This window comes from Engraulis encrasicolus, chromosome 5 (assembly GCF_034702125.1).
Source record: "Engraulis encrasicolus isolate BLACKSEA-1 chromosome 5, IST_EnEncr_1.0, whole genome shotgun sequence".
NCBI lineage: Eukaryota > Metazoa > Chordata > Actinopteri > Clupeiformes > Engraulidae > Engraulis > Engraulis encrasicolus.
Window position 1 is genome coordinate 42237216 of NC_085861.1, and position 13646 is coordinate 42250861.

Consider the following 13646-nt stretch of genomic DNA (forward strand, 5'->3'; position numbering starts at 1 on the left):
CGTACCAGCTTACTTAAGTGTGCGTACGTCAGCCATCACTTCTGCTTGTCAGCACTGCTTGTTGTGTAAACACAATGTCCATTCATGGCCAAACCAGAAAGACCACTCTCATACACTACTACCAGAGATTCTTTAATAGAGATATGCCAACATAATAGGTTTCTATGGGCACCTGGCGCGACCGGGTTCCGGTCTGCCTAAAGAGCCGTGTCATAATGCTCCTTCAATGAAAAGAACAGTCCTTAGGTCTGCCTAGGTCTGCCTACGGGGGCCATAATAGAACCAGGAAACAATGGGCCAATGGAACCTCTCTCTCTCTACTCTCTCTGCTACTACTCTCTGCTGTCAGTCTATATATTGAGATATAGGGCTGGATGAGCTGGATTGAGGAAGTAAAACGCCCTCACTGGAGAGACAACACCGGAGCAGCACAGATGTCATTATTTTAGTTTTTTTTTATTCAAGTGCACAACATGACTTGAAATAAACAGCAAAAATAATTGATAACACTTTATAATAATGTCTGCTTAGTAAAGACTTAGTAAATAATTTACTAATGATAAACGAAACATTAACAAATGTTTTTATCATTAACGTTTATCATTAAAGTTTTATTAATGCTTTATAAAATATCTACAAATAATATATACAAGATTTTACATACCTTATAACAGAGTATTTTATTCATTTACAAGCAATTTGTAAATGTTTGATAAAAATAAGATATTAACATAATATTTCCTAGTCATTTACAACCATCTGTTAACATTCCCTAGCCATTTACAAACATTTGTTAATGTTTTGTTCATTAATAGTTAATTATTCATTAAGTCTTTATAATGCTTTTTTGCATCCATTATTATAAAGTGTTACCAAAGAATTACATCTGTGCTGCTCTGGTGTTGTGCTCTCCAGTGAAGATTCCCTGCCGCTCTCCCGTCGATGCGCCAGATGTTAAAGCAGAAGCGCAAGAAATTAGCCCTTTGTTTAAAGTAAAACACCTGTCAGGTATTTCTTGTGCCTTCTACAGTATATTTGAAATTTGTAAATTGAACACATAAGAAAGCGGAGTACTAAATTCCACTGTAAGTGTTGAACTAACACTGCTAAATGTCCTGTTTGTGTTGTCGCAGGCAGAAGGATTTCAGTCAATAGATTTCACTGATTAGGTCATCTGCTTACGGGAGCAGTTGCATGAGTAAATGGGCGGGAAATATGTGACAGGAGTTTACATACCTGAGGCATCAGTCTCTAAATGTTATCATAATTTGCCTCTGCCTTCCTAGCCACTCAAACATAAAAGATAATATTGTTTAAAAATACAATGTTGTTAAGATATGACCACAACAGTTAAGCATACACAACTTTCCTTATGAACACACCACAGTCAATGTTTTTTTCTTTCACTCTGCTTCCCTTTCTTTTTCTTTTTTTCTGTATGTCTCTTTCTCTGGCCCTTTATTTCCTCCATTCCTTCACACGAGTCTTATATGTGTATAAGGAAGTTGGCATAAGCCTAGGGGCATAAGGAACTGTCACTCTAATGGGTGACTTCTTCCTTCGTTCATTCAGACATATTTTTGTGGGTTATCTTGTTTCATTTTGTTCTTGAAAATAGCTATACAATCCATTTGTGAATTTTCTGTACATTGTCTAAGTTTCTTGAATTGATTAGTGTAATACAAACCATTGTTGCTCATGTCTCCGTCAACAGAGACATGGACCGTGGTATTCAACAGTGTAAAATAAAATAAAGTTTTAATTAAACATGTTGTATTTTACATGGTTTTGGGGCCCTTCTTTGCAGCTCACATTATTTTAGTTTTTTTGTGTGAAACCAAAAACAAGGGGTGCTCACTACATTAGCTACTTTGTTGTTTTCAATGCATTTTTCCATTGGCAACTACCGAAGTTGCTAACAGGCTAACAACTTCTCTTGTGAGAAATGCACCCAAGACTTGAAAAATAAAACAAGAATAAAGTAGGCCAATGAAACAATAGTAGGTAACAAAAGGCCAAATGACCATAACATGATCTTGACATTGCATTGTGAATTAATTATGTCATTAGTCACCTTAAACGTGACAGAAATAACAGCATTTGCCTTAGAGATGCATAAATGACTGCATAATTCACTTCTCTATCGGTCTGTCTCTTCGTCTATTACTCTTCTGTAACAGTGTCCTGCCTATCCTCAAAAACCTGTTCTGATATTAATAGACTGACTAAATTAGCTGACCTCTCAAATAAAGCATGCATGACAACAAAGAGTCAAGTGGCACACCTTTTTGCACTGTCTACAGTATACTTCACAGGACGTATACATGTTTTTCATTAAAATAGGTATAACGTGATAATGATCATGTAAAGTATTGTATGCTATACTTTCACACCATTAACATTAACTGTGGCCTGTCATGATCTCTCTTTCTCTCTCCCTCTCTCCCCTTAATACACTGTTTCATTCTACCCATCATGCCACAGTGTCCCAGACACATTTGCGTGTCTGCATGACTGACTATGGTGTTCCCTGCTTGGCAACCTTGCTCTCTATTTGAGCATTTCTGCCCAGTCAAATCTTCACTTGGTTGCCCATTTGCTTTGTAAATCCACCTGTAGTGTAAGAGTCGGAGCACGGACAAGCCTTTCAAAAAGCACTATAGTAGGACAAAAATAAATATTTAGCTGTCTTGTTCTCACAATCTGTCATCATGTGCCAAAAGAAAATAGTGCAAAAACACTTGTAGTACTCAATGTTTACTTTGAAAACTTGAAGCAATGACCATGTGCTGTATGTCATTCCTGCAACCAAGTGCAATCACAGATTCTGTAAGAGACTATATGGGCTATATACGGGCTGTGGTGCAATGCTGTGATCAAAATTTCCTCCAATCTTCTCATACAGTAGGCCAACTTCGTACTTGTGAGGTAGTGTGGTCTTTGTATAAGACCAGAGGCATGACACACTGCTTTGGAAGTAAAATAACTTTCCTTAATACCCAAATGAGGACATTTTCTACGACAACTTTAGGTGAGGAGAGCCCAGACACATCACCAAAGGAGGAAGGGCCCGAAGAGAAAGCTTTCTGTACGTCTCCCTCCCTCTGAGGTATCTTGAACTTGTCCAACCTGTTCCAAATGCATTCTGGTAAAGAATCTCAACTCAAGGAAACGGTGGTGATTTACTTTTCCCTTTTCACACAGATTTGATATCGCACTCTGGAAGACCTCAAGATCAGTGTTTTCTTCAATTTTTGTCATCTCTGCTTGGATCTAGGACTTGGTGGTGGGACTGATGTTCTCTAATCCATGACTGAGGACCTGGAGTTTGATAGGGAAGCTGATTCAGTGCATGGGAATCAGTCTACCTCAGTGGACATCAGGGAAACCTTACCCACCGGTCAACTCTCAAGGAAAAGGAGCGGTCTATTCGCCGGATAGCAGTGTGCCATAGCCATGGTGCTGCTGTATTTTCCTGGGCCACGGCTGGCCCATTTCCTTGGCACAGCACTTCTCGTTTACCTGAACCTCAGCTGGAGTTTGCAAGGTGAGCACGGGTGCTCGTAGCCTCTGACTGCAGATGGGGTCGCCGGCGACCCTATTCACTATTTGCTGAAAATACTCAACTACATCATGACAACATTGCTATGACAGTGCCGAGAGCCTTAAGGAAGAGACTAAGACATAGACATTACAATTTTGGAGTAAAGTTATAACAAATGTGCTGCACTAAGGGGTTAAGAAAGAATATGTAATTTCCAACTGTTTTCCCCAAAATGATTTTTCCCCCCAGATTTTTTCAAAATATGCTGCCCATTCACAAATGTGGTCCTTTTGTCTGAAATTTGGAGAAGATACACTTTTTCATGAAATTGTGTACATTTCCAACTCATAATGAGTAGGGCTACTTGGAAAAGGATAACATTTGTGAAATACATAGGTCTACTCCTACCTTTAAAGGCACCAAGGCATTAATGATTATTCCTTCATGGGTTAAACAAGTAATAAACATCATCCTGTGGCCTAACACCTCCTGCTCAACTGTTCATATACAGTCAACAAGTAGAAACCTGCACAGTTACACTTTTATTCCCTGGATCCATTGGGGTTTGGCTCTATTAGACACACAGTGCACACAGCTGAATTACTAGGCCTGTATCAAATTTCTTTGGTCTGAAATCAAGTCTCAAATGTCCTTTATTGTCGAGCCGGACATTAACTGAAATAGGATCTGTTATTCGGTCACTGGCATTACTGATCATTATGACTCAACTTTGTTCAGAAATCTGGATTAAAAGGGATGAATAATTCACAACATGGCTTCATGCTGTTACTATATATGGATTACCAATATGCAGTTTTGATTGTAGTTTGGAAGGTGTCAAAAAATAATGCGCCTATCTACTTCATCTAATGTACAGATTCTGGGAGTGGTACCATCACCAAATGTTTTAAGGTTTTGATCCTGAGAACATAAAGATTTTGTTGTGTCTAATGTAAGCAGCCAATTTTATGGTCAACAGTGATGCCTTCAAGGGCGACCAGTGTTTGCCACAGAATTTTTGGAAACTATGGGGGCAACCGGGATTTGTTTTTGTTTTGTTTTTGTTTTTGTTTTGTTTGTTTTTTTTTGGGGGGGGGGGGGGCAAACACACACACTTTTTTTTTTTGGGGGGGGGTGTCACACGGCGACGGTGTAAATTAAAAACTGCAAAACAATGAGTGCAGTATGTCATTGGCACATCTCTATATGCAGCCCTATGTCTCCTCTGCTGATTCAATGAAGGCCTGCCGCTTAACTCATCATCATACAACTGTAAAACAAAGCCTGGGCAGTAGGTAAACTCATCCCAACTGTGTCCTTTCTCTGAAGGTTTTTTTTTTATTGCTTCCAAACCCAAGTTAACTACAACAGGCTTTTGATTTCAAGCACTCGTGTTTTTTTCTATGGGATGTATTTACTCCAGGAGGAAAATGCAAAGGAAATTGTTGAAACTTTTGTTTCTCAAAGTTTTTTGACCATTTTTTCCCATTTTTTTACATTTTTGGAAACTATGGTAGCCTAAGTTAAACTATGGCGGTGCGCCATAGTTTCCTTAATGTATGGGAAACACTGGAACAACGTACTGTATCTAACCTTACCTGTAGATTCACATCCACTGATATCTATGTCTCCCTCTCTCTCTCTCTCTCTCTCTCTCTCTCTCTCTCTCTCTCTCTCTCTCTCTCTCTCTCTCTCTCTCTCTCTCTCTCTCTCTCTCTCTGCAATCTTCCAATTCATCAGATTCCACTTACACGTATAAACCTGAAAACATCACTTCAGCCAGTGGTGACTCAGCAACCTTCAAGTGTGGCATCTCCTCCTCCTCCTCCTCCTCCTCATCATCATCATTACTGGTCTTCTCAATACAGGGCAATAACAACATCACAATGAGCTGCCCAGGAAATGTATCTGAGTCCTGGACCATTGAAGTGAGCTTGAAAAAAACTATTTGTGCTATGATGAAATATTGCTAGAAATGTTGCCTGTATATTTGTCTTCAACTTGGCCTCTTTGGCCTTCAACTTGAACTACTGTGGCTTCCTTCTGCGGTCTATCGTCTGTATCTGGACAGATTATCTTAAAATAAAATATACAGTATCAATAGACATAATAATAGACATACTGTCAAACCACTGATAACTCTGCTCAACGGATAAGCACACTATTTTGGTGTGTGTATCACCTTTCTCTGTGTTTGAGTATTTTTTTCCCAGGCTTTAAAGTGGTCATGCTCTGTGACCGATGGCAAGGTGCTGGCTGTTTGGACCGTCACCGGCACCTCGCTACCTGATAATGGCACTGTGTTCAGGTGTCAAGTGGAAGGACAGCCAGATGCTGTGGGATATCTCTGGGTCTACGGTATGCATGTTTTTATTTTATTTTTATTTAGAGACCTTTTTTCTGAGAATTGCTATGCTTACATGAGACATTTAATTCGGAATTAACTGACTTTAATTCTGAATAAAGCTTAATTCCGCTTTGAAAACATCATGTGTAAACGCCTGTTAATTCATAATTAAAGGAAAGATCAAAGCATAATCAATGGAACTATTTTAATTCGGAATTATTAATTCGGAATTAAAAACATTATGTAAACGTAGTGAATGAGATGAGCTGTGTTCAGGGCCCTTCCCTTTCTGTCAATGAAAACTTTACATTTCCATGCATTGACTGAAAATTATCTGAAAATATATTTTTGAGGTTTACTCTGTCTATCTCCCTGTCTGTCTGTCCATCTGTCCATCCGTCCATCCGTCCGTCTGCCTGCCTGTCTGTCTGCCTGCCTGCCTGTCGGTCTGTCTGTCTGTGTGTCTGTCTGTCTACCAGTAAGCAGCAGCTACTTTGGTGTTCTCATCGGCTGTGTGATTGGAGGGTTTTTTGGCATCCTGATCGTCTTTGGCCTAATATGGATCTTCCTCCAGAAATCAGAATCATTTCGGGAATGCTTTGGTGAGTGCAATACACCTCCCTCTAACACTCAGTCAAATTCAGAGTTAAACATATTAGGTAAACTAATGACTCTTTTCCACTGCTGGTTTTCTGGTAGGTCTACAGCTTGACACAGCTCGACACAGTGCGACTCGGCCGCTACTTTTTGCTTCAGCTGTACTGTGCCTATTCGAAAAGCAAAAAGTTGCAGCCACGTCGCGCTGTGTCGAGCTGTAGGCCTACCAGAAAACCAGCAGTGGAAAAGAGGCAAAAATGTCCAGTTGTGAGTCTTTGTCTAAATGATGTTGCCAGTGTAATACACTTCAAAATGACTAATGCCAATATAATATAATGTTCATTCTTCTGTGTGTCTGGCTGGTCTGCTCTACAGGGGGAAAGCAAGAGGAGGATGAATGTACAATAGTGGAGGACTCAAAGGGACACTGAGCTGATTCATTCCGGCAATAACAACTCGCCTAGCAGCCATGGCAGACTGAGGTGGCTACTTTCAGGTCACAAGTGTGATGGAGTAGGAATTGATGACAACATTTGTGTTTGTTTTTTGGACTAAATGTACAGTTGGCATTAGCATGTTTAAGCATCATTAGCTTACACATGCCATTTCCTCAAATGTTTCTTGTAGTGAACAAACGTGCAATTTCCCCATATGTCCAGCAGGTGGTATCTTTTCCTCCAAAACAATGAGCTATAATATGGTGAGGGTTTCCAAACACCTGTTTAACTATTTTCTGTGGATTGGCAAAACGTTATGACACAAACTAAGATTTTGATCAGTTTTGTTGATTTTTAAAAATAAAACTAAACTAAAAGCCATTCTTTGGCACTCAATGTTAACTAGCTGTTCTTGTCAGTACTGTGACTGAGTGTGCCTGTGCCTGTCTGAATGAAAACAGCTGCAGGATTGAGCTTGTAAAAGAGAAACAGCTCTGAATGAGCAGTGGGGAAAGTAGATCAATATTGACACAGATGTCTGCCTTGGCCTTTGAAGGACAGTTACAGAAAAAAAAACATGTCATCCAAAGTACCGGGCAGGCCTACTCAGTCTCAAAACATTATATGTAGATTTAAGTGGATTACATGTGGATGTAAATTCAATATATTTCTGAAAAATGCCAACATTTTTTTTATTTACCATTATCATATTTTTGCACTTTTTGCACTCCAAAAAAAATCAAGCACTTATCCCCTTAAGACACTACCCCTGTTGTAAATTAGCTGTTACCAGAATGGCAATGACCAAGTTGTAATGTTTTACTAAAGGCCCTGTGCACTATCATAGTGGTGTAGTGCTATGGTACAGTAGTTACATTTTTTCATTGACTATTACAACATCCCAGTGGCGGGACGGTACCCGATAAGAGGTTACAGGATTCTCTAAGTCTCTTGATTGGTCACACAACAAAAACACATGTTTAATCATTACATTCCAGTTATAGGTTATGTACACAATTACAGTTGTTCAGAGCCTGTAGGCTAATCATAAAGATGTATGTATTACTTTGAAATGGTTCATGTAGGGAACCTGTTGTCTTAACAGTTGTTTGAAGCTCTGAGAAAAGTTATTCTGTGGCATCAGTCTGAAGAAACAGCACTTGTCCCTATTTAAAGTGTGAGAGATGCGATTTTCAGATGTACATACTGTAATGAACACTGAGTTTAAAAAAAACTTGTCTTTTTACATTTAACAATGGTTTTAGATTATCCAAAGATTCCCTCTCTTATATTATTTAAGAATGTATTCTCATTAATAGCGCAAGATACACTATATTCGAAGAGCTCTTTTCCAAAATGAGATATCCACCATTTTTGACTTTTTGCATTTGAATATTGGAATTGACTGTTAGGAAGTCCAATCATCTATGTTTGACTTCTTGCCATTCAAATGTTTTGAGAGCAGATGTTTAAACCTCTACAAAAATGCACTTTGCAGTGCAATTCAATGGAATGCCCGATACAAAAAAAATCAATTTCCCAACATTCTACTAAATGGATATGTCTCATTTTGGAAAAGAGCTCTTTCTGTGTATAATTACACAGGATTGCATTGGGGTATTTTGAATGTAGAAACCATCAGTCTGCATATATGCTCTGAAACATCCAGGCCTAACCTGTATTAGCGTTTTTCATGACTTTCCAGACTTTCAAGATATTTTTGTGGTGGCCCCTAGGTGACTGGTGTGTAATCTGAGCTGGGGAGCCCTGACAAAGGATCAATAGGTGTCGTACCGGGGCATTGTTTCTGCTATCAGGTTTTGGACACTTCCCTACAAGACAAATCACAGAAACTACGTAATTATTAACCACATTCCCAAGTCATGTTTCGCCATCATTGACTGCTTTCCCAATGTAGACATAGCAAGTAAATACTTTAAGCAAGGTGCTGTGTATTATTTTAGTTTTTTTAGTTGCTTTCAGTTGCTTTATTTTTATTATTTAGTCGCGTTTTGTCTCAATTAAGTTTGTAACAGCTGTTAATAAATATTTTAAATAATATAAACACTGTGGACAATCTGTTTTTGTATCAGAATCGCGAGATGTGGTTTTGGTTATATTACACTTAGGCCTACACATTACATTTAACTCACTAGTGTAATGTTTGAGGACACAAGCTGTGTGTGTGTGCACAAGAGCCATTTTCTTTTCGTGCCGTGCCGTGCTGTCCACACATTTCCCAGCGTTATCGCCCCTTCAGCCACCACACTGTACGAGCTAAGGCATGCAGGGCTAGCTTTGTATAAATAGCGCAACACATTCAGGTCTTACCCCCACCAAACTGCATTCAGGTAGTGTTTATTTTAGAGTGTCTTTTATGTCATCACTAAAGACAAAATTCCATTTCATGCAAGTTTGGACAATAAAGAAGTATAACTCTAATGTTCAAATTACTTCATCTATTTTAATCACTCTATTACTCTTTACACTCGCAATGTCAATTTCTTTGTTTGCATATGAGGAAACTGACAATGGGGCCTACTTGACTTGACTTGAAGTCTATTCAGGTAGTGAGTTCCTCCTCCACCACAGCCACCACCACCACCCTCCCCTTCCACCTTTACCAATGCACCAGTCAAACCCTCCCCCTGCCTGTCCTGAGGCCATGATTAAGGAGACGGAGCGTCTCCCGTCTTTATAGGTGAGGCCGTGGTGGAATATTCCACACATGTGTTGTCCCTATCCACTCTTTAGTAAGTGCTCTCTCTCTGTCATGCCCGCCACCAGGAATCATCACCTTCCCCTGCTTGCCTGCCCTGCTGCTTCCCACTGGGAGTGCTGTCTGGCTCAGTTCTCAGACTAATGGACGATCTACTCTCGAAAATGAAGCAGGAGGGAGGGTTTTTATTTTGTCACTTTTGCTTTCCGCTGCCTATTTAACATATCTGATTAGAGCCAAGTAGTGTTCTTTTATGGATCCTGACAGGAATTTGAGGGTTACTGTTTTTATTTGGTCTTGGTCTTCGCATAAAAACAGTTTTTTTAAACACAGTATTTCCTGGAAATGTATCTCAACATACGTAGTTTACACTGTATGGGGAAAGACTGAATGGCTATGAAGACATGCACCTTTACAAGCAATCTTTCAGAACAACTTAATGCTTCTATTAGCAACTCCAAAACAGGAACAGGTCAGTGCACATTTGACATCAATATCAGCAGGGCTCAATTTTTCAAAAAACCAAAGGGGGGTATTTCTAATCGTAGCCTCTTACTGGAGATGGGGTGGCCGGCAGATCTATTCACTATTTGCTGAAAATAATCAACATCATAACAACATTGCTATGAAATTACTGAGAGCCTTAAGTAATAGATTAAGACATAGCCCTTACAATTTTCATGACAGAAAGGTTATAACGTAGGCTCTGCGTAAAGGGGTTAAGACCGTAAGTGTAGTTTCATTAAGCCAAGATAAAAATCATGTAGAGAAAGGGGAGCTATCAAAAATATCCCCCATCCCCCTACAAACCACACCCTGAATATCAGCATCACAATGGCTGAACTATCTCTCCTATCTATTACCATAGCACTGTCACTGAGTTTAAACACTACCAGTGGGCAAGCACTAACTCATTCTGTACTTTTATCATTATTTGTATGTTTATTTTTAGCTTTTTTTCTGAAAAGGACATGAAGTCTGTATATGACACGCGCTGTACAAATAAACTTGCCTTGCCCTTTCTGCCCTTTCGCATTCTGCACACAATGCACACTGACAGTACACAAAGCCTTTTCATATTCATCTTTATTATAAACCTTTTTAATGGATATATAATCAAATTAAAGAGCTTTTTCGTTGACTCGTCTACAAATCACATAGACTGGAGCTCTTTCTCTTTATCCTAGAAGGCACCATTTCATCTCTTCCTTTTTTGTTTTCATATGAGCTTAGCCCTTTCAGACACCCTACAGTGGTTCAGTATTGCTCTCCCCTTTGGACACCTGCAGGTTTGGCTAAAAAGTATCAGTTGAGAGTGATGAAATAAGGTCTGGGTAATCATGGGGTCACATGGTGTGTGTTTTTTTCCTGAACTGAACTGTCCCCATTTCTAGAATAGATTTATTGGTTAATAAGTGACTGGGAAGCTCAAACATCGGATTGTGGGTTCAGTTCAGATCCATGAACCAGCTACACTACTGTAAGTTGATGAAAGGACACAGTTGTAGGGTATGTTGTTGTGGAGTCCTCATCTGAGTTCACCGTTATGATCATTATTTGTGAAACTCCTCAGAAGTCCTCTAACATCCTCAAAAACCATGTCTTGTCATTACACACATTTTACGAATTCAAGTCACATAAGAGCAGAATGCCATTTTACTGTAAGCCAGTGAGTTCTATGATATTTTGACCTGCCCACAGACACAATGCAATCCGGTGTTTGGGAAATAATAGTGAAAGGTGGTAAGTGTGACATTAGAAAACACTGGGCAGGCGTAGGTGACATGGGACAGCCATGGCCACCAACCTCAGGCTTTGTTTTGGGTGTACATAATAAGGAGGAGTTGTTTAGCCGAGGTACGGGTATTAAATACATTATGTTGGAGGTCAGCAGGAGTCTGTCACTCTGACTACACACTTCGCGCTGTAAAGGACATCTTCAGCTCAGGTAAGGTCGAGCCATTTTGACTGACTATAAAAAAGGGGAAGAAAAAGTGTGCTTGCATACTTGAATGCTTATCTAAAAGATGCCACAAACTATGCTCATTGTAATATCTAACCATATATAGGCTATATATGTCATATCTTTTTTTTGATGAAACGATCTAATTGTTTTACGAGCAAGGTGCTAAGAGGCGGCAACTGGTAAAGTTTTCTAAAACTTTAACAACTGAATGGATAAAATTAAAATACATAGTACCTTTGTGTCATGGTTCAAAGCATGAAGGAAACCTACCAACCATATTCGTCCTAACAGACAATTTGAGTGGCAAAGACACATTGATCCATTCCTTGTGCATAACAATTCAAACTCATGGAGGATGTTCAACCATAACCTGATAGTCAGATGAACAACAGCAGAGGGGTTGCAAAAATTTCCAAAACATTTCTGCGTTTGCCTTTAGTGGAATCCAAGGTCACCCTTGGGGAGCCCTGAAGCCTGCTGTGTCCTCCTTATTCTATTACATAGCACACCACGCTTGTTTTCTGTCTAAATACTGCTACAGCTGGTGCCGTGTCTGACTCTGTTGGCAACTTACCCAAGCAGAACTGGTTCCAAAAAATGAGGAACAGTCAACCAAAAGCTTGCTAAAACTCTGAAGGCACGGTTCCTCTCTCATTTGACTTGTGCCGTACCCACTGATTATGTTTTTTTGCTTGCTTTATATGCATTTTTATTTTTTTGTGTCATGGTAGGTACTTGGAAAGATGCATCGGCTCAGCTTCCTCTTTCTTTTTGGAGGTAAACCAGACTTTGAAAAGTTCACTGACCCCATACAATTACATTCTATAGTTTCTAAAGCACTGTAAGACAACACACATCATTGTTTCTTAACCACTAAGCGCAGAACCTGTGTTATAACGATACTGACACCAAAATTGTAATGACCATGTCTTAATGTGTTACTTAAGGCTCTTGGTAATGTAATAGTACTGTTCTTATGATGTAGTTAGGTATTTTCAACAAATGGTAAATAGGCCCACTGGAGACCCCATATGCAGTAAGAGGCTACGACTTCATCCTCTAAGACTTAAACATGTATCTGTGCATGCCTGTATCGATTTGCTAATCAAATGTACATTTGTTGAGGTTGTGTGGTGTGCGTTGGGAGAGAACTTCCCATGTGCAACCTGACCTTGACAGAGTGTCCTTGTGCTCAATGTCATGTCAAATTTGCTTTCTTTTCTTTCTCCCCCATCAGTACTATTTGCACTCCTCGCTGAAACTGAAGCAAGTAAGGGAATCTTTGTTTCTTCACTGTCATAGATTATTTGTTTTAATATAGATTTCCCCATCATTTTATTTCTTTGCCTTTGTCCTCTTGGGGAAGATCATTCCCTCTTTCCGCCATTCCCTCCTTCCCTCCCTCCCCCTGCCCACTGCGTCATTACCTGCTCCTCCCCTTTGCTCACCTGTGCCAGTGGCAGGTGGATCATCAAAACAACACAGTTGCTCTGTATGCACGTATGAAGGAATTAACATATGAATGAATGAATGAATGAATGAATGAATGAATGAATGAATGAATGAATGAATGAATGAATGAATGAATGAATGAATGAATGAAATCTAATTTATTAACTTTGTCACAGAATTTGAGAACTATGCTGAGATAATGGAATTGGATATGGATTTGTGTCTAACATCTTTGTTTCTCTCACCCACCTTATTTCCTGAATATCTCCACAGACCCATTTGTATACAGTAAGTATGCATTTATATTGTCAACATGCAAAACCTTTTGGATTTTCTTTAATTTTAACCTCATTTATGTCAAAAGCATTCAAAAGTGGGCATTGCATCATGCATGCCCTTGTCAATGACTCAAATTTCAAATAATTGAAAACTGTGTGTTTACTCTGATGTTTATAAGTAGGCCACACTGTATGACTTAGAATATACAGTAGCTGCTTCCTGTGACATGGGGCTCTTTCTTCGGACAAACCCTTGTTGTGTGCAGATATATGGAGTACAGTCAAACGTTCAGTGGAAGATCAACA

The 13646-nt window shown here is 39.4% G+C and overlaps 1 protein-coding gene across 1 annotated transcript; it reads left to right on the forward strand.

Moving 5' to 3' along the window:
- Positions 1-2836: 2836 nt before the first annotated feature.
- On the forward strand, positions 2837-9330 carry LOC134448566 (uncharacterized). The gene is made up of 5 exons (XM_063198247.1): positions 2837-3547; positions 5285-5472; positions 5758-5902; positions 6371-6493; positions 6864-9330. The coding sequence occupies exons 1-5, from the start codon at positions 3457-3459 to the stop codon at positions 6917-6919; spliced, it is 603 nt and encodes a 200-aa protein (XP_063054317.1). The 5' UTR covers positions 2837-3456; the 3' UTR covers positions 6920-9330.
- Positions 9331-13646: the final 4316 nt, after the last annotated feature.

What these genes read in the sequence shown, in the direction of transcription:
- LOC134448566 (XM_063198247.1), top strand. Translation starts at nt 3,457, where the DNA reads ATGGTGCTGCTGTATTTTCCTGGGCCACGGCTGGCCCATTTCCTTGGC. An exon ending in CCTCAGCTGGAGTTTGCAAG is followed by an intron (nt 3,548 to 5,284) that starts GTGAGCACGGGT and finishes CCAATTCATCAG; the next exon opens with ATTCCACTTACACGTATAAA. An exon ending in CTGAGTCCTGGACCATTGAA is followed by an intron (nt 5,473 to 5,757) that starts GTGAGCTTGAAA and finishes TTTTTTTCCCAG; the next exon opens with GCTTTAAAGTGGTCATGCTC.